The sequence below is a fragment of the Haliaeetus albicilla genome, chromosome 13 (genome assembly GCF_947461875.1).
Source record: "Haliaeetus albicilla chromosome 13, bHalAlb1.1, whole genome shotgun sequence".
NCBI classification, from domain to species: domain Eukaryota; kingdom Metazoa; phylum Chordata; class Aves; order Accipitriformes; family Accipitridae; genus Haliaeetus; species Haliaeetus albicilla.
In genome coordinates this window covers 152706-173061 of record NC_091495.1, presented here as the reverse complement: position 1 = coordinate 173061, position 20356 = coordinate 152706, and the positions used below count along the sequence as shown (strand labels likewise).

Genomic DNA, 20356 nt, shown 5'->3' with positions numbered 1-20356 from the left:
TGGGGGAGACAGAAGCCCCACCCCCCGACATGTCCTCCATTTTAGGGCAAGATCCAGCATTTCCAAAGTTTCTTTCCAAACACACCTTTATTGCCATGGCTGGAGGGACGCACCCCCCACCCCCCCCACCCCCGTGCCAGGGTGTCCCGTGTCCATGTTCGTCCCCCCCCCACCGCAGGTCCCCACTCCCGGGTCCCTCAGCCCTGCAGCGCAGCGGCCAGCGCCTCGCGGATGCGTCGGGCAGTGGCAGCCGCCGCCCCGCCCTGCCCTTCCTCCCCATCCCCGTCCCCCTCCTCCCCGTCCCCCAACCCCTCCTCCTCCTCCTCCTCGCCCCCCTCCCCCCCCAGGGGCTCCCCGGGGGGAGGGGCGAGCCACCGCGGGGGGCAGGGGTCCCCCCGGGCCTGGCAGACGTTGTGCAGGAGGCAGCAGGCGGCCAGCAGCGTGGGCAGGAAGGCCAGGTCGGTGTCGTTGCGCTTCTGCAGGCAGCGCCAGCGGCCCCGCAGCCGCCCCAGCGCCCCAACGGCCGCCGCCCGCGCCGCTGCCGCCCCGGCATTGAAGCGCCGCCGGCCCTGCCGCCGCGAGGCCTCGGCCCCGCCGAAGGGGCGCAACAGCCAGGGGAGCAGGGGGTCCCCGGGGCGGCCCAGCAGGTAAGCGGGGACGGTCACCCCCCCGAGCTGGGCGGGGGGCGCGGGGCAGAGCCCCCCCCGCTGCGCCCGGCGGTAGAGAGCGGAGCCGCGCAGGCCCAGGCCGGGCCGGCTCACCTCGATGTCCCAGAAGCAGCCGCGGGCGTCGACGGCGGCCTGCAGCACGACCGCGTGCCAGCCCCGCCCGTCGCTGTAACTGGCGGCGTCCTCGGGGGGGGCGCGGATGGGGATGCGGAGGCGGGCCAGGACGCCGGCCAGCTGCGGCAGGGCGAAGCCAGCGGCGGCGGCGGGGGGAGCGGCGTAGGCGGGGGCCAGGATGGCCACCACCGCCTCACAGACGTCCCGCAGGATCTTGCAGACGGTGGAGCGGGAGACGCCGAACTGCTGCTCCACCGCCCGGTACTCGGTGCAGGCCCCCAGGCGCCAGAGGGTGAGGGCCAGCCGCACCTCGGCTGGCACCGCCCGCCGCATGGTGGTGTCGCGGCGCTGGATGGCGGCCCGCAGCCGCCCGCACAGGAAGTCGAAGGTGGCGGGACCCAGGCGGAAGTTCTCGGCCCACTCCCCGCGGCTGAAGGCCTTGGCCCGCACCGTCTCCCAGAAGGCTGAGCTCCGCGCCTTGCTCCACAGCCGCCGCTCCCGGCCCGCCGGCACCGAGCCCGGGCCCAACCGCCCGCCCAGCCACAGGGCCGCGAAGCGGCGCCGGCCCCGGGCCCGAGCCCGGCGGTGGCGGGCGGCTCGCAGCCGCCGGGCGGCCTCTCGCAGCCGCCGCCCGCGCTGCAGGCGCAGGTAGAAGAGGACGCAGAGGGCCACGGCCCCGCGGGACAGCGAAGCCGCCGCCGCCGCCGCCGCCATCTTGCGGCGCCGCACGACCTCCCGGCGGCGCGCGGCGGCGGCGGCAGTGCGCAGGCGCGGCGGGCGGGGACGGCGCGGTGCGCAGGCGCGGCGCCCCGCGCCTTCCCGCCGCCCGGGGGGGAAGGGCGGTGCTGAGAGCGGGGGCCAATGGGCGCGCCGGGGCGGGGGCGGCGCAGGCGCAGTGCGGGGGACAAGGGGACGGGCCAATGGCGGCCGGGGGCCGGCCAAGCGCCGGGCCGGGCCGCGCATGCGCCCGGCCCGCCGTACCCGGAAGAACGGCGGCGGCCCGCCATGGAGGCGCTGCGCGGCTGGCTCGTCCCGCTCCTCCTGCCCGAGCGCTGCTTCGACGAGCTCTTCCTGCGGCTGCACCTGCTGCACGGTGCGGGGCGCGGGCGGGGGCGGGGGCGGGTGGGGGGACTCAGGACGAGGGGGCGGCCGCACCGCCGCCATCAAGGGCGGCCGCCATGTTGCCGGCGGGCGGAAGTGCCCGGGGGCGGAGGGACGGGCGCCGCCATCTTGTTCCTGGGCGGAAACGGGATTCGACCGGGGGGGGGCGCTCCTCGGGACACCCACCACCCCCCCCCCCCGCCCCGGTCCCGTTGATTTCCCTCCCCGGTCCGTCCCCCTCTGCAGTGCCGTGCCTCAAAATCCTCCTCAGCAAAGCGCTCGGTTACGCCATCGTCGCCGGCTCCGTCATGGGTGAGGGGGGGGGCGGGGGGCTATGGGGGGGGGCCCTGGGGGCACCTCTGTAGAGGGGAGGGGGATATGGCGGGGGCAAGGGGCGGGGGGGGCTCTTTGGGTGTTTGGGGGTGCCTCTATGGTGGAGCGGGGACTCTGGGGGGGTTGGGGGGGCATGGGGGGGTCTCGGGGGCACGGGGAGGGGGTGCTTGTGGGGCAGGGGGGGTCCCGGGGTGGCTCCGTGGAGAGTTTGGGGGCACCTGTGGGGCGGGGGGGGGGATGTCTAGGGGTGTCCGTGGGGGTCGGGGAAGGGTCTGGGGGTGGCCATGGGGCAGAGGGGGGTGGCTGTGGGGCAGGGAGGGAGCTTGGGGGGGGCCGTGGGGTGGTGGGGGGCTGGGGGTGCCCCCCCCAGCCCACCCCCCCTCCCACCTTCCCCCCCCCCACAGTGAAGCTGCCGCAGGTGCTGAAGGTGGTGGGGGCCCGGAGCGGGGCCGGGCTGAGCGTCCCGGCCGTGCTGCTGGAGCTGCTGGCCCTGGGGGGGACGGTGGCCTACGGCTGCGCCCGCGCCTTCCCCTTCAGGTGGGGGGGCCAGGGGGGCTTGGCTGGGGGGTGGGGGGCCGGACCCCTGGGTCTCCACCCTGACCGCCCCCCCGTCCGCCCCACAGCGCCTGGGGGGAAGCGCTCTTTCTCCTCCTGCAGACACTGACCATCGGCTTCCTCATCCAGCACTTCGGGGGGCACACGGGGCGAGGTCAGCACCCGCACGCCTGCGTCCTTTTTGGGTGGGGAGGGGGCACCCAGACACCTGGGTCCCCTGACCGCCCCCCCGCCGTGTGTCGTGTCCCCCCCCAGGGCTGCTGTTCGTGGCGGGTTATGGGGTGCTGCTGGGCACTCTCCTCTCCCCCCATGCCCCCCCCGGCCTCGCCACTCTCCTGCAGGCAGCAAATCTACCCATCATCATCCTCAGCCGGGTACGTTCGGGGGGGGGGGGGGGGGGCTGTGTCTGGCGGGGAGGGGGGGACATACACCGGGGTCCTTCCGGGTGGGTTTGCGGGGTGAGGCTGCGTGTTTGGGTCCCTGGGGGGTTTGGGGACCTGGACTCCTGGGTCCCTTGGGGAAATGGGGGGTACGGGGGTCCCGGATTTCTGGGTCCCCCCCCGACCCTGTCCCCCCCCCCAGCTGCTGCAGGCGGCCACCAACTACCGTCAGGGCCACACAGGGCAGCTCTCGGGGGTCTCCACCACCCTCCTGCTGGGGGGGGGCCCTGGCCCGTGTCTTCACCTCCCTCCAGGTAAGCCCCCCCCTCCCCCCCTGCACCCCCAGCCCCCCCCCACCGTATCCCCACACCCCCCCACTTTGTCCCCACAGGAGACTGGGGACATGCTGCTGGCCCTGACCTTTGTTGCCTCGGCCGCCTGCAACGGGCTCCTGCTGGCCCAGCTGCTCTACTACAGGGGGGCCTCTGTCCCCCACCCCAAGGGGGACTGAGACCCCCCACCCCACCCTGGGGACCCCCCAGCAGCGTCAGCAGAGCCCCCCCCTTGGCACACAACAGGGGGGTGGGGCAGCCCTGCCCCCCCCCACTGCCAGACCAAGGTGGGGGGAGGGGCTGGGACCCCCCCGGACCCCCCACAATAAAGGGGCAGCCGCCCCCATCCCCCCCCCACGCCGTCTTGTTCTTTTTTGTTAATTACGGGGGGTTAATTAACACTGACACCCTCCCCGCCGCCTGTAGGGGGCGCTGTGGGGTCAGACCCCGCCCTCCATTCATTCCCACGGCGGGGCCCGCCCCCCCAGGTCACGGCAGCCAATGGGAAGTTTCCTCTCTTCCCAATTGGCTCTGTAGGCCGTCAGTCGTAGGCTGGGGCTCTTCAAGGTCCTATTGTCCCCCATCCCAGAGCCCTCCTGGACCCCCTAGACCAGCCCAGGCCCCCCCCAGACCCTGCTGCCCCCCTTCCCACCCCGGCCCCTGCCACCCCCCCAGATCAGCCCTGGACACCCCCTGCCCCCCCAATGTTTCCCTGACTTCTCCCAGCCCCCTGATATGCCCCCCCCCCCGCCCCAGACAGAGGCCTCTGGCGTCTCAACTCGGTTTATTCCCGCCTGACGGTAGCAATAATATTTCTATGCAAAATACTCTCATCTCCCCCCCCACCGGGGAAGCCCCCGCTGCGCCGGGGGGGGCCCAGGGGACAACCTCCCCCTCCAAGGGGACCCAGGCCTCTGGGCCCCCCACCCCCACCCGCCAGGGTGGGGGGCTGGGTTTGGGGGGGGGGCCCCCACCCCCGCGGGCGTACAAATATAGAGATTATATGTACAAAAACTCAAGTCCAAAGTGTGTGTGGGGGGGGCGGCAGCTCAGAGCGCCCGCCCCCCCCTCCCCCCGCCAGAAGTCGGGGACCCCGGGGGGCACTGCCGGGGCGGGGGGGCCCCCACAACCCCCGGGGGGGCGGGGGGCTGTCACCCCTGCCCTCCTCCCCCCCGTCGCTTTCGGGGTGTCAGAGCCACCCCCCTCCCCGGTGTGCCGTGCATGCAGCCACCCCCGGGCAGGGGGTCCCTGCCGGTTTGGGGGGGGGCCCCCCGGGGAGGAGGGGTGTTGGTGCAGGGGGAGCTGTGTGTGGGGGACCGGGGGGGGGTCCCCCACCCCTAGAGCCGCTCGCGGGCCGGCACCCAGATGTAGGGGCCCGAGAGCTCCTCGATGACGCGTTTCACCTTGTGGTAGATCTCCTCGAAGCTGTCGCCCTCCACCATGGCTGCAGGGAGCAGAGGGAAAGGGTTAATGAGGGGGGCGGGGGGGGGGCAGAAGGGACCCCCGAGTTTGGGGGGAAATTCCGGGAGGGCTTGGGGGGGGGGGTCCCAGGGGTTCTTGTGGGTGTCCCTGTAGGGCTGGGTGGGGAGGGGGGAAGCCCCTGTCATCCTGGGGTTTCTCAGGGGGAGGGGGCCTCTGCTTACTGGTGTGGTCTCAGGAATCCCTGTGGGGGTTTATTTGTGGCTGAGGGGGGAGCCTGAGGGTGTTTGTGGTCCCTGTGTGGGGCTGCCCCATGCGGGGGGTGGTGGTGGGGGTTTCTGTGTGTCCCCATGAGGGGTGGTGGGTCTGTGGGTCCCCAGGGGGGCTGTGAGGGGCAGTGGGTCCCCATGGGGGGTCTGTGGGCCCCGGGGGGGTGTGTCTGGGCGTCCCTGGGGGGTCCTGCTCCCCACCGGAGAAGCACTCGGTGAACTCCTGCTCCAGTTTGGTCGCCCGGTCGAACGCTTTCCGTGCCTGCTCCTCCGTCACCCGCTTGCTGATCTCCCTGGGGGCAGAGAGACCGGTCCAGGCCACGCCCCCTGCCCCACCCCTGCCTGCCCCACCCTGGCTCCCCAGCCCCATACCAACACAGGCCCCGCCCCCCCGCTCCTCAGGCCTCTCCCCAGCCGCGCCCCGTAGCCCCTCCCACCAGGATCTCAAACCCCGCCTTCAGCCCAGGCCCCACCCACCAGCTCCTTAGAATACCACTCAAGCCCCGCCCACTCTCACGGCCCCCGTCGGCAGACCACGCCCCCTCCCCGCTCCCTCCAGTGCCGGCGCCTTCCCCGCAGCCCCGCCCCTCGCACATGCCCCGCCCCCCTCCCGCCGGCAGACCACGCTCCCTCCCCGCTCCCTCCAGCCCCGGTGCAGGGGCCGCCGCTTCATGCCCCGCCCCGGCCCCGCCCCCTCGCAGGCGGCCCCGCCCCTCACAGGACGTTCTCCAGGGACTTGGGGCGGATGAAGATGGCGATGGGGTGCAGCTGGGCCGCCTGGAGCCGCCGCACCGCGTTGGCCGACACGTCCAGGATGCAGTGCTTGCCCTGCCACGCCCCCCCGGCAACGTCACTGCCACACCCTGCCACGCCCTGCCCACGCACCGGGGACCCCCCAGGGATGCCCATGGGGACACCCCAGTGCCACCCTTGGGGTCCGTCCCCCCCATGCCACCCTCGGGGACACCATGGTGACGAACATGCCAGTGCCACCAGCAAGGACACCCCTGTGACACCAGCATCCACCCTTGGGGACACCCTCGGGGCCAGCCCTCTGATGCCCACGGGGCCACCCCCCACCCCGTGCCACCTTTGAGGCCCCCCCCCACGCCCTGGCGGTCCCCCACCTGCTCGGCCACCTCGCGCACGGACTGGACGCTGGTGCCGTAGAGGTGGCTGTTGTACTGCCCGGCCTCGATGAACTTGTGGCCCTGGATGTCCTTCTCCATCCGCTCCCGTGAGGCCACAAAGTGATAGTCGCGCCCGTCCACCTCATACTCCCGCTTGGGCCGCGTCGTGTCTGGGGACAGGGACAGTGTGGGGACGGGCACAGGGATGGGGGGACTGGGACAGCGTGGGGGCGGGCACAGGGATGAGGGGATGGGGATGGGGACAGCCCAGGGGTGGGCACAGGGGCATGGGGACAACATAGGGATGGGCACAGGGATGTGGAGACGCAGACAAGGGCGGTAGTTGTGCCATCCACCTCGTGGGCCCCCCCTTGGACCGCATCGTGTTTGGGGACAGTGTGGGGATGGGGACAGGGGGACGCGTGGCTGTGGGGATGGGGATAGGGTCATGGTGGTGGGGCTGGGGACAGCCAGTGGGGACAGGGCCACCTTGGGACCCCCCAGGGACAGCGTGGGGGTCCCCCCGTCCCCCCCTTCCCCGTGTCCCCACTTACGGGGGACGCAGGAGCCGAACTTGTCGGGGAACTCGGAGAGGAGATCGTCATTCACCCGGTCCTTGGTGGGGCCCAGGATGATGATGGGGCGGGCATAGTGCACTGGGGGGGGGGGGAAGCGGGGGGGTTAGTAGGGGAGTCCTGAGCCCTGGGGGGGGGAACACAGGACCCCCAAAACCTGCCCCAAGCCCTCCGCTCTCACCTTCCATCTGCGTCACCGTCTCGTAGCTCAGCACCGCATCCTCCCGCCCTGCAGGGACACAATGTCAGCCCCGGCGGGGGGGAACCCCAGCATCGGGGGGGCCACCCCCACCCTGAGACCCCCAGGACTGGGGGGACCCCCAGCATCCAGGGGGGTGTCACCCCCAGATCCAGGGGGTGCAGCCCCCAGGGGATCCCCCCACATCTGGGGTGGGGGGTCGACCCCCTCCCCCCGCATCCCGACCCCCCCAGGGGACCCCGGCATCCAGGCCCCCCCCGCAGAGCAGCAGCCAGAGTTGGGGGACAGAGACAGCATCAGAGCAGACGGGGGGGACACAGGGCAGGGGGACAGACAGGGGGGACAGCAGGGGACAGACAGGGGGGGCAGCACCCACCTTGCGAGCCCGATCCGGGGACCCGATCCTGGGGGGGGCAGCGACAGAGAGAGGAGAGAGGAGAGTAAGAGGCAGAGGCGGGGGGGGGGGGGGGCAGGTGTGGGGGGGCCCGGGGGGGGGGCCCCGGGTTTGGGGGACCCCAGTTGGGGGGGCGGGTTTGGGGGGGCCTAGGGGGACCCCGGTTGGGGGGGGGAACGACAGGGCTCACCTTCGCCTTTAGCCGCGTCCACTCCCGCCGCTCCACCCTGCGCCAGAGAGAGCCCAGACTGGTCTCCCAGTGCCCCCCCAGTGCTCCCAGTGCCCCCCCCAACATACACTGGTCTTGCTGGGCACAAAGATGATGGGGGGGGGGGCGGGCTCCTGCCCCCTTCAGTTCCCCACAGTGTCCCCTTATTGCCTCCCAGTGCCCCCCACTCCCCTCCTACTATTTCTCAGTCTTCCCCAGTGCCTGCCAGTCCCTTCCTACTGCCTCCCAGTCGCACTCTACTACCTCCCAGTGACCAAGTCCCTTTCCTACTACCTCCCAGTGTCCCCAGTCCCTTCCTACTGCCTCCCAGTCACAGTACTACCTCCCAGTGACCCCAGTCCCTTCCTATTGCCTCCCAGTTGCACTCTACTACCTCCCAGTGCCCCCAGTCCCTTCCTACTGCCTCCCAGTCACACTACTACCTCCCAGTGCCCCCCAAGTCCCTTCCTACTGCCTCCCAGTCACACTCTACTACGTCCCAGTGCCCCCAGTCCCTTCCTACTGCCTCCCAGTCACACTACTACCTCCCAGTGCCCCCCAAGTCCCTTCCTACTGCCTCCCAGTCACACTACTACCTCCCAGTGCCCCCCAAGTCCCTTCCTACTGCCTCCCAGTCACACTCTACTACCTCCCAGTGCCCCCAGTCCCTTCCTACTGCCTCCCAGTCACACTACTACCTCCCAGTGCCCCCCAAGTCCCTCCCTGCTGCCTCCCAGTGCCCCCCAGTCCCACTCTACTGCCTCCCAGTCCCCATCCCAGCCGCACCGCCGCTTGCTGGGGACGAAGCCGATGTCAGGGGGCTGCCCGGGGGGCAGGACGTGCCGTGCCTGCCACCACTCCTCGTCGGAGGCGTCCAGGACGTGGAGGACATCCCCGAATCGGAAGCTGAGTGCCTGGCTGAGGAACCCGCAGTCCTTGGCCTTGTCGTAGTCGAACAGCGCCCTGCCGGGAGACGTGGCTGTCAGGGGACACCTCCCCATCCCCATGTCACCTTGTCGTCGTCGTCCCCCAGTGCCCCCCACGACGTCCCCTGTCCCCGCTGACCGGACGTAGAAGCCGCGCTTGGGGTCACTGCGCAGGGACGCGCTGCCCGAGCCCAGGCTGCTGCTTAGCAGCTGCTCCCGCAGGTCGTGGATCTTGGCCTCGAAGCGGCTGTACTCTGCGGGGACAACGGGAGGAGTCAGGGGACCCTCAGGGACACCCAGGGACTGCCCCCCCCCCAGGGACCCCCTCCCCGCTCACCCTCGGGCTTGTACTGGGCGATGATGGTGACGGTCTGGCCGGCATTCTTCAGCGCCACTGCCGCCTGCTCGTGCGTGGCACTGCGCAGGTCCACGCCGTTCACCTGTGGGACAGGGACATATCACCACGGGGAGGGGGACGGTGATTGGGGGGGGGTGCGTGTCGCTGTGGGGCCGATGATGGGGACACACCACCTTAAGGGTGACAAAGGGGATGGGGACACATCGCCGCGGTTAGAGGGATGGGGACAGCTTTGGGGATACGTCCCTACAGGGACATTTCACCGTGGGGACGGCGACGGGGACATTGCACCATGGGGATGGCGATGGGGACATTTCGCCATGGGGATGACGACAGGGATGGAGACACATCACCGCAGGGAGGAAGATGGGGACAGCTGCAGGGCTGACAATGGGGACACGCGGCTGTGGGGACGATGACCGGGACGGAGACGGGACTGGGGACAGCCGCGTCCCCACGTCACTCACAGAGAGGATCTGGTCGCCCTTGCGCAGCTCCCCGCTGAGGTCGGCCGGGCCCCCGGCGAGGATGAAGGAGATGAAGATGCCCTCGCCATCCTCCCCCCCAACGATGTTGAAGCCCAGCCCCGTCGAGCCCCGGTGGATCATGATGCGCCGCGGCTCCCTGGGGACAAGGGACATCGAGGTGGGGACAGCCCCGGGGCGACAGGACACCCCAGGGATGCAGGGACACCCGGGACGTGGGGACGGTCCTGGGACGTGCCTTCAGGGACAGCCCAGGGACATGGGGACACCCCCGGGGATGGGGGGGACACCCCAGGGACACGTCTTGGGGATGGCCCAGGGGACACAGGGACACCCCCGGGGATGTGCCCTTGGGGACAGCCCAGGGACCCCCCAGGGATGGTGGGATGCGCCTTGGAGACATCCCAAGGATGCGGGGACACCCCAGGGATGTGAGGACAGCCCCAGGACATTCTCCTGGGGATACAGGGACGGCCCGGGGACATGGGGATGCTGCAGGGACATGCCCTTGGGGACCATGGGGAGAGCCCAGGGACACGAGGACACCCCAGGGATGGTGGGACACCCCCGGGACAGGCTTTGGGGACATCCCAAGGATGCAGGGACACCCCAGGGCTGTGGGGAAAAAGCCCAGGGGACACGGGGACATCGGGGACGGTACCTGGGGACGTCGTCCTCAGCCAGCAGGTCCTTGGGGCCGGGGGAGTAGCGCCGGGGGGACGTGGGGGTCATGGCCGGGGGGAACTCAGGGCCCAGGTAGCTTTGGGGACCGAGGTCTGCATCCAGGTGCGCTGAGTAGGCTGGGGACAGCGGGGACAGCAGGGTCAGGAGGGGCAGCAGGGACAGGGAGAGCAGGGACAGACGGGATGGGGACAGCAGGGATGGGGATGGGGGGGGGGTCCCACCACCCTGGGGAGAGGGGACAGTGCATCTGGTGTCCCCCTCCCGTGTGTGTGTCCCTCCCCAGCCCCCCGCCGTGTCCCCCCCCTCACAGCTGGTGACGTCAGGGGGTGCGAAGGCGTCCCCAAGGAAGGTGGCAGCCGGCTTAGCCACCCGCAGGTAGACGACGTCGTAGGTGTTCTTCAGCGCCGCCACCGCATCCTCGTGCATCACGTCCTCCAGGCTGACGTTGTTCACCTGCGGGGATGCGGGGATGTCGGGGGGGACGGGGACGGAGGGACACAGCTGCGTCCCGCCCCGTCCCAGTCCCCACCATGTCCCTGCCCCGTCCGTCACTCACGGCCAGCACCTTGTCCCCAGTTTGCAGCTGCCTGTCCCCATCATGTCCCCAACATGTCCTCATCCCATCCCTGTCCCCAGGGTGTTCCCAGCCCCAACACGTCCCAATCCCTGTCCTTGTCCCCCATCTGCAGCCATCCGCCCCCATCCTGTCCCTGTCATGTCCCCATCCTCACAGCGTCCCTGTCCCTGCTCACGGCCAGGATCTTGCTCCCAGTCTGCAGCCACCCATCCCCATCGTGTCCCCATCCTATCCCCATGGTGTCTCTGTCCCCAGGGTATCCCCATCATGTCCCTGTCCCCATCCGCAGGGTGTCCCCAGCCCCATTGTGTCCCCATCCTATACCCAGGGTGTCCCCATTGCGTCCCCATCCCCATCCCCATCGCGTCCCCATCCCCACTCACGGCCAGGATCTTGTCCCCGATCTGCAGCCGCCCATCCTTATGCGCGGCACCGCCCTCGATGACTTTGGTGACGTAGATGCTGTTGTCCCCCGGGATGTGCTGGTTCCCCACGCCCCCCGCGATGCTGAACCCCAGCCCTGGGTGGGGGCCGGGGGGGGGGGTCAGGGCAGGGACCCCCACACTGTGTCACCCCCCCACCCTGCCCCACCAGCTGGGGAAGCCCTGGGTGTCCCCAGCTTTGGGGTCCCCAAGGTTTGGGGGAGAGGGGGGAGGCAGAGGTCAGGGCAGCCCCACAGTTGGGGGTCCTGGGGGTCCCCGAGGGTGGAGGGTCCCCACAGACGTCCTGTGGGTGCCAGTCTTGGCCTGGGGGTCCTTGGGGGCATCCCAGTCAGTGAGGCTCCCCAGGTTTGGGGGTCCCAGTGTTGGTCTGTGGGGGTATCAGGGGGTCCTCAGGTTTTGGGGTCCTTGGGGGGATCCCATGGGACTCCCATGAGGGTTTGGTGGTCCCAGGGCCAGTCCACAGAGGTCCCTGGGAGGGGTCCCTGGGGGTCCCCAGGTTCGGAGGTCCCTGAGGGGGTCCCATGGGGCTCCTTGGGTTTGGGGGTCCCGGTGCTGGTCCTGGGGGGGTGTTCCCCTGTACCTTTGGGCCCCTTGATGAGCTTGACCTCCACCACCTTCTCGGCCAGGGCCTTGCGGCGCATGACGTAGAGGCGGACGACGGCGCCGGCCTCCTTCAGCGCCTCCACGGCCGCGCTGTGCGTCACCTCCCGCACATCCGCCTCGTTGACGAACAGGATGCTGTCGTTCACCCTGCACAGGTACCCGCTCAGACTGGGGGGGGCTGGGGGGTGTCCTGGGGGGCTCCAGGGGAAGGTCTTGGGGGTGGGGGGCCAAGGGGCCCTACCTCCCACTGCCACATGCCTGCTCGGTGCCTGGATGGCATCTAGGGGCGTTCAGGGGGCTCCAGGGGGTGTCCGGGGGGGGCTGGGGATTCTTGGGGGGCTCCAGGGGAGGGTCTGGGGGGGCCCTATCCAACACCAGACACCCACTGCAGCACCTGTACAAGGTCTAGGGGAGTTCATGGGGGACTCGGGGGTCCCAGGGGGAGTCTGGGGGGTCCTCAGGGGGGTCTGGGGGTCCCAGGTGGGGTCTGGGAGGACCCAGAGGGACTTGGGGGTCCCGGAGTGGTTTAGGGGAGGTCAGGGGGCTGGGGTGGGGGGTGGGGGGCCGGGGGTCCCCACCTGAGCCGCCCATCCTGGGCAGCGGCGCCTCCGGGGATGATCTTGGTGATGAAGATGCTGGGGTCATCCCCGACATGGGGGTTGTCGGTGCCCCCCGCGATGCTGAACCCCAAACCTGAGTTACCCTGGGGGTGGGGGGGTGGGACCATCAGCGCTGGGGGGGGGAGGGGGGGGCCGGGGGCCACCCCCACACCCCAAAATGGGGCTGGGGGCACCCCAGCACCCCGCATGGGCACAAGGGACTCGATGTTGGGGGGATCCGGGGGGGTACTGGGGGGCTGAGCAGCCCCCAGGAGGGTTGTGGTGTCCACGAGGGGGGGGCTGGGGAGGGGCCAGGGGGTGTCAGGGAGCTGGGCAGGGGGGGGAATGCCAGGCTCTTTGGGGGATCCCAGGGGGTATTGGGGAGCTGGGGGGGATATGGGGTGCCCCAGCATCACAGGGAGGAATTCGGGGGCTGCTGGGGAGATGGGGGGGCTGAAATGGTTGGGGGGGCCTTGGGGCACTCCAGGGGATCTTGGGGGGTCAGGAGACTGGGAGGGGGGGGCTAGGGGGCTCCAGGGAGGTCAATGGGTCCGAGGGGGTGTCAGGGACCTGGGGAGCTCCAGGGGTGTTCGGGAGTCCCAGGGGGGGCTGTCAGGGAGCTGTGGGGGGGCTCAGGGGGGTGTTGGGGACTCCAGCGTGGTCAGGGCCTGGGGGTGTCCCCGGGGGTCTTGGGAGGGGGGGGGTGTTGGGAGTCTCACCCGCTCCAGCGTGATCTCCTCGTACTCCATCTCGCCCTCGGTGCCGTTCACCTGCGGGGAGACGGGGTCAGGGGGGGCGGGGGGGTCCGGGGGGGTCACGGGGGGGACCCGGGGGGGACACACTCACGTAGGCGGGGGCCTCCAGCGTGTCGGTGTTGACGATGACAGGGGGCGAGTTGGCCTGGGGGGGTGGTACGAGGATGGGGGGGGGTCGTCACACCGGGGGGTCAGACCCACCCCCCCCAGTTACCACGGCAACGCCGCAGCGGCTGTCGCCACGGCAACGGGAGGATGGGGATGCCCCCCCAGGCCCTCCCCCTTGGGGGGGGGGGGGGTGCAGAGAGCAAAGGATGCTGGGAAATACCCCCCCCCCCATCACCCACCCCCGACCCGTACCGGCCCCTGCTGGCTCCTCCGGACGCTGCCCAGGATCCGCCACCCCATTTTCTTGGCGAACCAGACCGAGACCAACATGGCCCCCCCCGCCCGCAGCCCCGGATGGAGCCGGCCCCGCCCACGGCCCCGCCCACAGCGGGGTACCCCCCCCCATGGGGGAGTTGGGGGACCCGGACACCCCCCCGAGCTGTAGGCACACGCGTGTGACATGGAGGGGGAGCGTGAGACAGGCAGGTGCAGCACCCGATGACCAGCAACACCCGACGAACGCCTGACAAAGACCTGCGCCCTGACACCCGACGACACCCAGACACCCAACACCCACACCCAACAACACCCAAAAAACACCCGCAACCTGACACCCTGACACCCAACAAACACCCAACACCCTGTCACCCAGCAAACACCCGCACCCTGACACCCCAACACCCTAACACCCAACAAACACCCTGTCACCCAACAAACACCCGCACCCTGACACCCCAGCAAACACCCTGACACCCAAGAAATGCCCACACCCCAGCACCCAACACCCTGACACCGAACAAACACCCAACAAACACCCGCACCAGACACCCTGACACCCCAACAAACACCCTGACACCCAAGAAATACCCACACCCCAGCACCCAACACCCTGACACCCAACAAACACCCACACCCGACACCCTGACACCCAACAAACACCCACATCCTGACACCCCAACACCTCCACCCCAGCACCGTCCCAGGCACGGGCCGCCTGTGCAACTGCCCCACAGCCGAGGGACAGCAACAGGGCTGTGTGACAGCATGGGATGGATGCCGTGTGACACTGACACGAACCCTGTGACACCGTGTGCGACACTGTGCGCGACAGCACCGTGAGCTGTGGGACACCCAGACGACAGCGCCCTGGCTGGGGGACACTGTGGGACATTGCCTGTGACACTGTCACGACCCAGGTGACGCCATCACAACCCACATGACACCATGCACGACACCACCACAACTCCCGTGACACTGTCACGACCTGAGTGACACCACATGTGATATCACCACGACCCTGTGACACCATCACACCCTGCGTGACACTGTACGTGGTGCCACCACAACTCCCATGACACTGGCACGACGCGAGTGACGCCGCAGGTGACATCACCACGACCCTGTGACACCATCACAACCTGTGCGACGCTGTATGTGACGCCACCGTGACCCCGTGACACTGTCGCAACCCGCCTGATGCCGCCTGTGACATCACCACGACCCGTGTGACATCATCGCCACGACCCCCATGACACCGCCACGACCTGAGTGACGCCGCAGATGACATCACCACAACCCATATGACATCATCACGACCCCCGTGACACCCCCGTGACCTGTGTGACACCCGGGGGGGAGGGTGTCCCCACCGCTGGAGGGAGCCACCGCAGGGGCGGGGCTTGCTGACACATGGGCGGGGCTAACCAAGCCTAGGGGGCGAGGCCCAGTGCAGAGGGGTGGGGCCGTTGTGGGCGGGGCTTACCTGGCTGGGGAGGTGGGCGGGGCTCTGCTCCAGGGGGGGGCTGTCCTCATCTTGGTACCGGTACTTCTGCGGGAGACACGGGGCTCGGGGGGGGGGCACGACACGGCGGGGGGGGGAGGGGATATCCCCGTGCCCCCCCCGCGCTCCCAATTAACTAAGATTAATTAAGGATCCGCAGCAATTAGAGCGGGCGCTGGCGGGGCCCGGGGGAGATCCAGTTAATTACCGGCAGCGGCAGTGACAGAGCGGGGGGGGGGGGGGGGGTCACCTCCCCCCCCCGGGGGACCCAGGCAGCACCAGTTTAATCCCAGCAGCGATTTGCGCCCTGGCCAATCCCAGGCGGGGATTAAGGGCTAAGCCGGGGCGGGGGGGGGGTGGGACCCCCCCGAACTGGGCCAGACCCCCCCCTCAAACTGGGCGACCCCCCCGCCAGCCCCCAGCGACACTGGGGGGCTCCCAGTGAGCCCCCGACCCCCGCGGTGGGAGCCGCTCCCGGTGCTCCCAGTATCTCTCTGGTCCCTCCCAGTGCAACCTCGCAGCTGGACACAAGCAGGGGGGGCCTGGTGCCCCCCCCCCCAGCTCCCCCAGTGCCTCCCAGTACCCTCATCCCAGCTCTCCCAGTGCCCCTAGTCCCAGATCTCCCAGTATTCCCAGTGGCCCCCATCCTAAATCCCCCAGTGCCCCCATCCCAGCTCCGTTCCAGTTGCCCCAGTGCCCCCCAGCAACCCAGTTCCAGCTTTCCCAGTACCCCCAGTACCCTGACTCCAGTTCTTCCAGTCCTCCCAGTATCCCTGGTACCCCGTCCCAGTGCCCCCAGCCCCACCAGCCCAGCTCTCCCAGTATCCCCAATATGCCATCGCAGTGCCCCTGGTACCCTGACTCCAGCTCTCCCAGTGCCCCCAATGCCCCCGGTATGCCATCCCAGTGCCCCCAGTACCCCGATTCCAGCTCTCCCAGCACCCCCAGTATCCCCAGTACGCCATCCCAGTGCCCCCGATACCCCGACTCCAGCTCTCCCAGTGCCCCAGCTCCCCCAGTATGCCGTCCCAGTGCCCCCAGTACCCCGCCCCCAGCTCTCCCAGCGACCCCCGCCCCACCTTGCAGCCGAAGGCCAGCGAGAGGCTCCGGTCCCGCCAGACCACCCGGCACTGGCAGAGCAGCGGCGAGAAGCAGCCGGGCGGCCGGAGGGGCCCCGCCGCCGCCCCCCGCGCCCCGCGCCCGCCCGGGCCCGGGCCCGCCATCCCGGCCCCCCCGCCGCCTCCATCGGGCCCCGCCCGCCGATTGCGGCCGCGATTACCCGCCCGCCGCCGGGATTAACGGCGCGGGGGGGCGGGCGGGGGCGAATGACCGGGACTGACCCCCCCGGGCCTCCGTACCGGGCCCGCCCTGACCACTCAGGGCCACCGTACCCGGCCCGCGCTGAGCCCCCCCCAACCCCCGGGGACCGGCCCCGGGCCCGGGAGGGACCCGCACCCCGACTGACCCCCGCCCCGGACCCGGACTGACCCCTCCGGGTCCCCCGGAGCCGCAGGGACCCCCGCCCCCCCGGGACCCGCGTACCGGGCCCAGCCTGGCCCCTCCCGGCCGCCGTACTCCGCGCTGACCCCCTCCGGGGACCCGTACCAAGCCCCGCCCCGGGTCGTCGTGGCAACCCGGAGCGCCAAGAGTTAACGGGGGAGGGAGAGGGAAGCGCCGCGCCGGCGCATGCGCGGGGGCCGCGCGCACGTGGGGGGGTGGGAGGGGTGGGCGGAGCTTCCCCCCCGCCCTCCCGCGCTGCCTCCGGCCGACCGTTGCCGGGCAACGCCGCGGGGCCGCGTCGCCTGGCAACGGGGAGGGGCCGCGTCGCCTGGCGACGGCGCGAGCGGGCGCGGGCAGCCCTGGGGGGGGGGGGGGCGCAGGCAGGGGAGAGGGGGGCGGGGGGGGGACGGGCAGGAGGGGAGGGGGGGCGCGCAGGCAGGAGGGGGGGGTGTGGGGGTGTCGCCCACCCCCGCTGCCCACACCAGGCCTAAAATACCGCTGGGTGACGCCAAGGCCCCGTGTAGGCCGCGGGGAGGGGGGGGGGAGCAACAACCGTATCCCCCCCCCCCCGCCCGGCACACGCGTGTTCACACCCGCTGCCCGGTGCGTGTGTGTGTGTGTGTGCGCGCGCGTCCCCCCACGCGCGGCGCCATGGCAACACACGCACCCGCCACATGTCAAACGCCCCCGTGATTTTTTGGGGGGGGGGGGGGGCGCGACACCCCCACGGCCGGCACGGGGTGACACAGTCGGCGGCCGTGTCACCCCGTGCCGGTCGTGGGGGTGTCAGCCCGCCCCAGACCCCCAGTACCATCGACACCAACAGCCGTCACCCCAGTAGAGAGAAACCCCCCCCCCGCCGTGGGATGGACGGGGACCACCTGGTCCTCCAGCGCCATAGAGACCTACAGTCCCCTCGCGATGGACAGGCCCCAGCGGCACGTTTCCCCCCCCCCCAAAATCATACGCGGGGACACCCCCCCCCCCCCCCCGTGCTGTGACATGGGGAGGTTTTGGGAGCACAGAGACGACGCCCCCCCCCCCCGTGACAGAGAGTGGCCCCTCAGGACCACTGAGAGGACCCCCAAGAACACAGAGTGGGCCCCCCAGGCCCCTCAGGACCACAGAGCATCCCCCCAGGACCATAGAGTGGCCACCCCCACGACCACAGATAGGACCCCCTGGGGAGCACAGAGCGGACCCCCAGGACCCCCTAGCATCCCTCCAGGACCATAGAGCAGCCCCCAAGGAGCCCAGAGGGGACCCTCAGGACCCCTCGGACCACAGAGCATACCCCCCCCCCCCCCAGGAGCCCAGACAGGACCCCTAGGATCACGGAGTGGCCCCCTCGGGAGCCCAGAGCGGCCCCTCGGGACCCCCCGCCCCCGGACCATAAAGCGGCCCCCCAGGAGCCCAGACAGGACCCCCAGGATCATGGAGTAGCCCCCTCGGGAGCCCAGAGCGGCCCCCCAGGCCCCCCCCCCCCGGACCACAGAGCATCCCCCCAGGAGCCCAGAGAGGCGCCCACGGCCGCCCCACGGCCCCCGGTCCCGTCCCGACCCCGGCTCCGCCGACCCCCGCCCCGTTGCCCCCGGGGCCCCCCCCGGCCCCGGCCCCGGCCCCGGCCCCGGCCGTACCTTGGTGGTGACGATGCACAGACAGTCCATGGCGGCGGCCGGGGCCGGGGCCGGCGCTCATGGGCCGCCGGGGCGGGCGGGGGGCTCGGCCGGGGCCGCCCGGGGCGGGGGAGGGGGGGGGGCGGGATGGGAACGGGGCGGGGGGGGAGGGGGGGGCGGCGGAGCGGGGGCCGGGGGCGAAGGAGGACCGGGGTGGCTGGAGAACCGGGGGCTTGGGGAGGGGAGGGGGAGCCGGAGGACCGGAGGATGGAGGGAGGACCGGGGCGGGATGAAGGATGGAGGACCGGGGATGGAGGATGGAGAACCGGGGGGGGGGTGGGGGGTGGGGGGGTGTAGGACCGGGGGATGGCGGGATGGAGGACGGAGGATGGAGGACCGGGGGATGGACGGAGGAGCGGGGGGGCGGGGGGGGGGGGGAAGGATGGAGGACCGGGGATGGAGGACGGCGGGGCTGGGGGACCGGAGCCCCCGGAGCCCCGGCGGTACCGCGGGATCCGGTCGGAGCGGGGCCGGGGGAGCGGCGGGCGGGGGAGGACGGGGAGGGGGGAGCAGGGGAGCGGGGACGGGACGGGGCGGGCGGGCGAGGAGAGGCCGCGGGCGGAGGACGGGGGGGACGCGGCGGCGGCGGCGGAGCCGGAGCGGAGCCGGGCGGGGGGCGGGGCGGGGGGGTTAACCCTTCCCCTGCCGCCCCCGGGAGGAGCTGGGGGGGGCGACAGCCGGCACCGTCAGCGGGGGGGCGGCACCGGGGGGGGGGGGGGCGACACCCCGACGGGGGTGGGGGGTGTAGCAGCCCGAGGGGGGGGGGGAGAGGACAGACACACGGATGCACACACCTTGGGGGGGGGGGTGACACCCCGACACCGTGACGGGGGGGGGACGACACCCCGCGGGGACGTGCAACACCCTGACACGGCGGCTGAGCAACAGCCCGACCGGGCGTGCGACACCCGGGGGGGGTGGCGACACCCCGGGGACAGTGTGTGACACCCGGAGGGGGGCGACGACACGGGGACACCCCCGCAGCGTGACAGGGTGTGCGACACAACAACCCGGAGGGGTACCGGGGGTCTGTCGGGGGGTGTCAGGGTTACCCGGAGCCGCGGGGGCGCGGGGGGGGCCTCCGCCACTGTCGCCTCGTAGCTCTCCTGGATGTCTGCAGGACCGGGGCAGGGGGGCGGGGGGATGTCAGGGGCTGTGCCCCCCCCAACACCCCCCAAATCCCCCTCCCCAACCGTCCCCCTCTTAATTAATGGCGAATTGCCCCCCCCAGTGACCCCACATCACCCCCCCCACTCCCCCCCCAGCCCCCCCCACCTCTGGCCCCCCCATCACCCCACTCCCTCCCAGCCCCCACCTCCCTCCAGCCCCTCCCCAGCCCCCCCGTACCGAGCAGGGCCTGGAAGAGGGGGCTCTGCAGCACCCCCAGGAGCTGCTGCGCCCGGAGCCGGGGGGGGGGGCCCAGGGCCTCCTCCAGCAGCCGCAGGGCACCAGCCCCTGGGTACTCCAGTGTGAGTCAGGGCCCCCCCCCGGTGCCCCCCAATATCTATCAGAGACCCCCTGTGACCCCCCCCAGGGCCCCCAACATGGGACACGGACCCCCTGTGACCCCCCCGGGGCAGGTCAGGGCCGTCCTGGACCCCCCACTGTGGGTCAGAGACTCCCCGTGAGCCCCCCACAGCCCACAACATGGGTCAGGGACCGTCCTCCCCCCCCAACCCCCCTGTGTGGGTCAGGGACTCCCTGTAACCCCCCCAGCACCCTCAATGCGGGTCAGAGCCCCCCCCATTTGCCCCCCCTAGGCCCCCAGCATGGGTTGGGGATGCCCCTGTGACCCTCTCAGACCTCCCAACACGGGGCAGGGAACCCCTTTAACCCCCCCCCAGAGCCCCCAACATGGGACACAGACCCTTGTGACCCCCCCCTCCAGGGATCCTAGCATGGGTTAGAGACTCCCTGTGCCCCCCCCAGCTCTCCCCTTTGGGCCCCCCAAGATGGGTCAGGGACCCCCAGGCACCCCCCAGCCCCCCTGGCCTGGCCTCCCCAGGACCCCCGAGCCCCACGCTCACCCCTCTGTCCCAGTGCCATGGCCCGGGCTAATCCCTGCTGAGCTGCAGCTTAGAGGGGGATTTAGGGTCCCCCCCGCCCCCCCCGGGGCATGGTGGGAAATGGAGTCCCAGGGCCCCCCCAGCCCCCCCCCCCGAGGATGCAGGAGGGAGGGGGGGGG

At 71.4% G+C, this 20356-nt stretch overlaps 2 protein-coding genes across 6 annotated transcripts; one reads left to right on the top strand and one right to left on the bottom strand.

Moving 5' to 3' along the window:
* The first annotated feature begins 1628 nt into the window (after positions 1–1628).
* On the top strand, positions 1629–3838 carry MPDU1 (mannose-P-dolichol utilization defect 1). Its single transcript, XM_069799682.1, is given in 8 exon segments — positions 1629–1875; positions 2130–2195; positions 2621–2753; positions 2840–2925; positions 3027–3145; positions 3354–3425; positions 3427–3465; positions 3543–3838. Coding segments are annotated over 8 exon segments (867 nt in total). The 5' UTR covers positions 1629–1643; the 3' UTR covers positions 3663–3838.
* A 587-nt stretch (positions 3839–4425) lies between these two features.
* On the bottom strand, positions 4426–20217 carry DLG4 (discs large MAGUK scaffold protein 4). 5 transcript variants are annotated; one of them, XM_069799676.1, is made up of 23 exons: positions 20199–20216; positions 19519–19626; positions 19224–19285; positions 14978–15043; positions 13199–13252; positions 13072–13122; positions 12332–12456; positions 11731–11900; positions 11091–11227; positions 10439–10583; positions 10108–10246; positions 9429–9585; positions 8941–9043; positions 8743–8857; positions 8464–8640; positions 7660–7696; positions 7452–7479; positions 7058–7105; positions 6856–6957; positions 6299–6471; positions 5890–5999; positions 5373–5464; positions 4427–4927 (listed from the first exon to the last, which is right to left on the bottom strand). In XM_069799676.1, exons 6-23 carry the CDS (start codon positions 13099–13101, stop codon positions 4821–4823), a joined length of 1995 nt encoding a protein of 664 aa, XP_069655777.1. In that variant the 5' UTR covers positions 13102–13122; positions 13199–13252; positions 14978–15043; positions 19224–19285; positions 19519–19626; positions 20199–20216; the 3' UTR covers positions 4427–4820. The 5 variants fall into 5 exon arrangements, 4 of the variants coding, with proteins under 4 accessions (XP_069655780.1, XP_069655777.1, XP_069655779.1 ...); XM_069799679.1 differs by lacking the exons at positions 19224–19285; positions 19519–19626; positions 20199–20216 and adding an exon at positions 18133–18257 and having other exon boundaries at positions 4426–4927; XM_069799678.1 differs by lacking the exons at positions 19224–19285; positions 19519–19626; positions 20199–20216 and adding an exon at positions 16538–16562.
* Between the last annotated feature and the right edge of the window lie 139 nt (positions 20218–20356).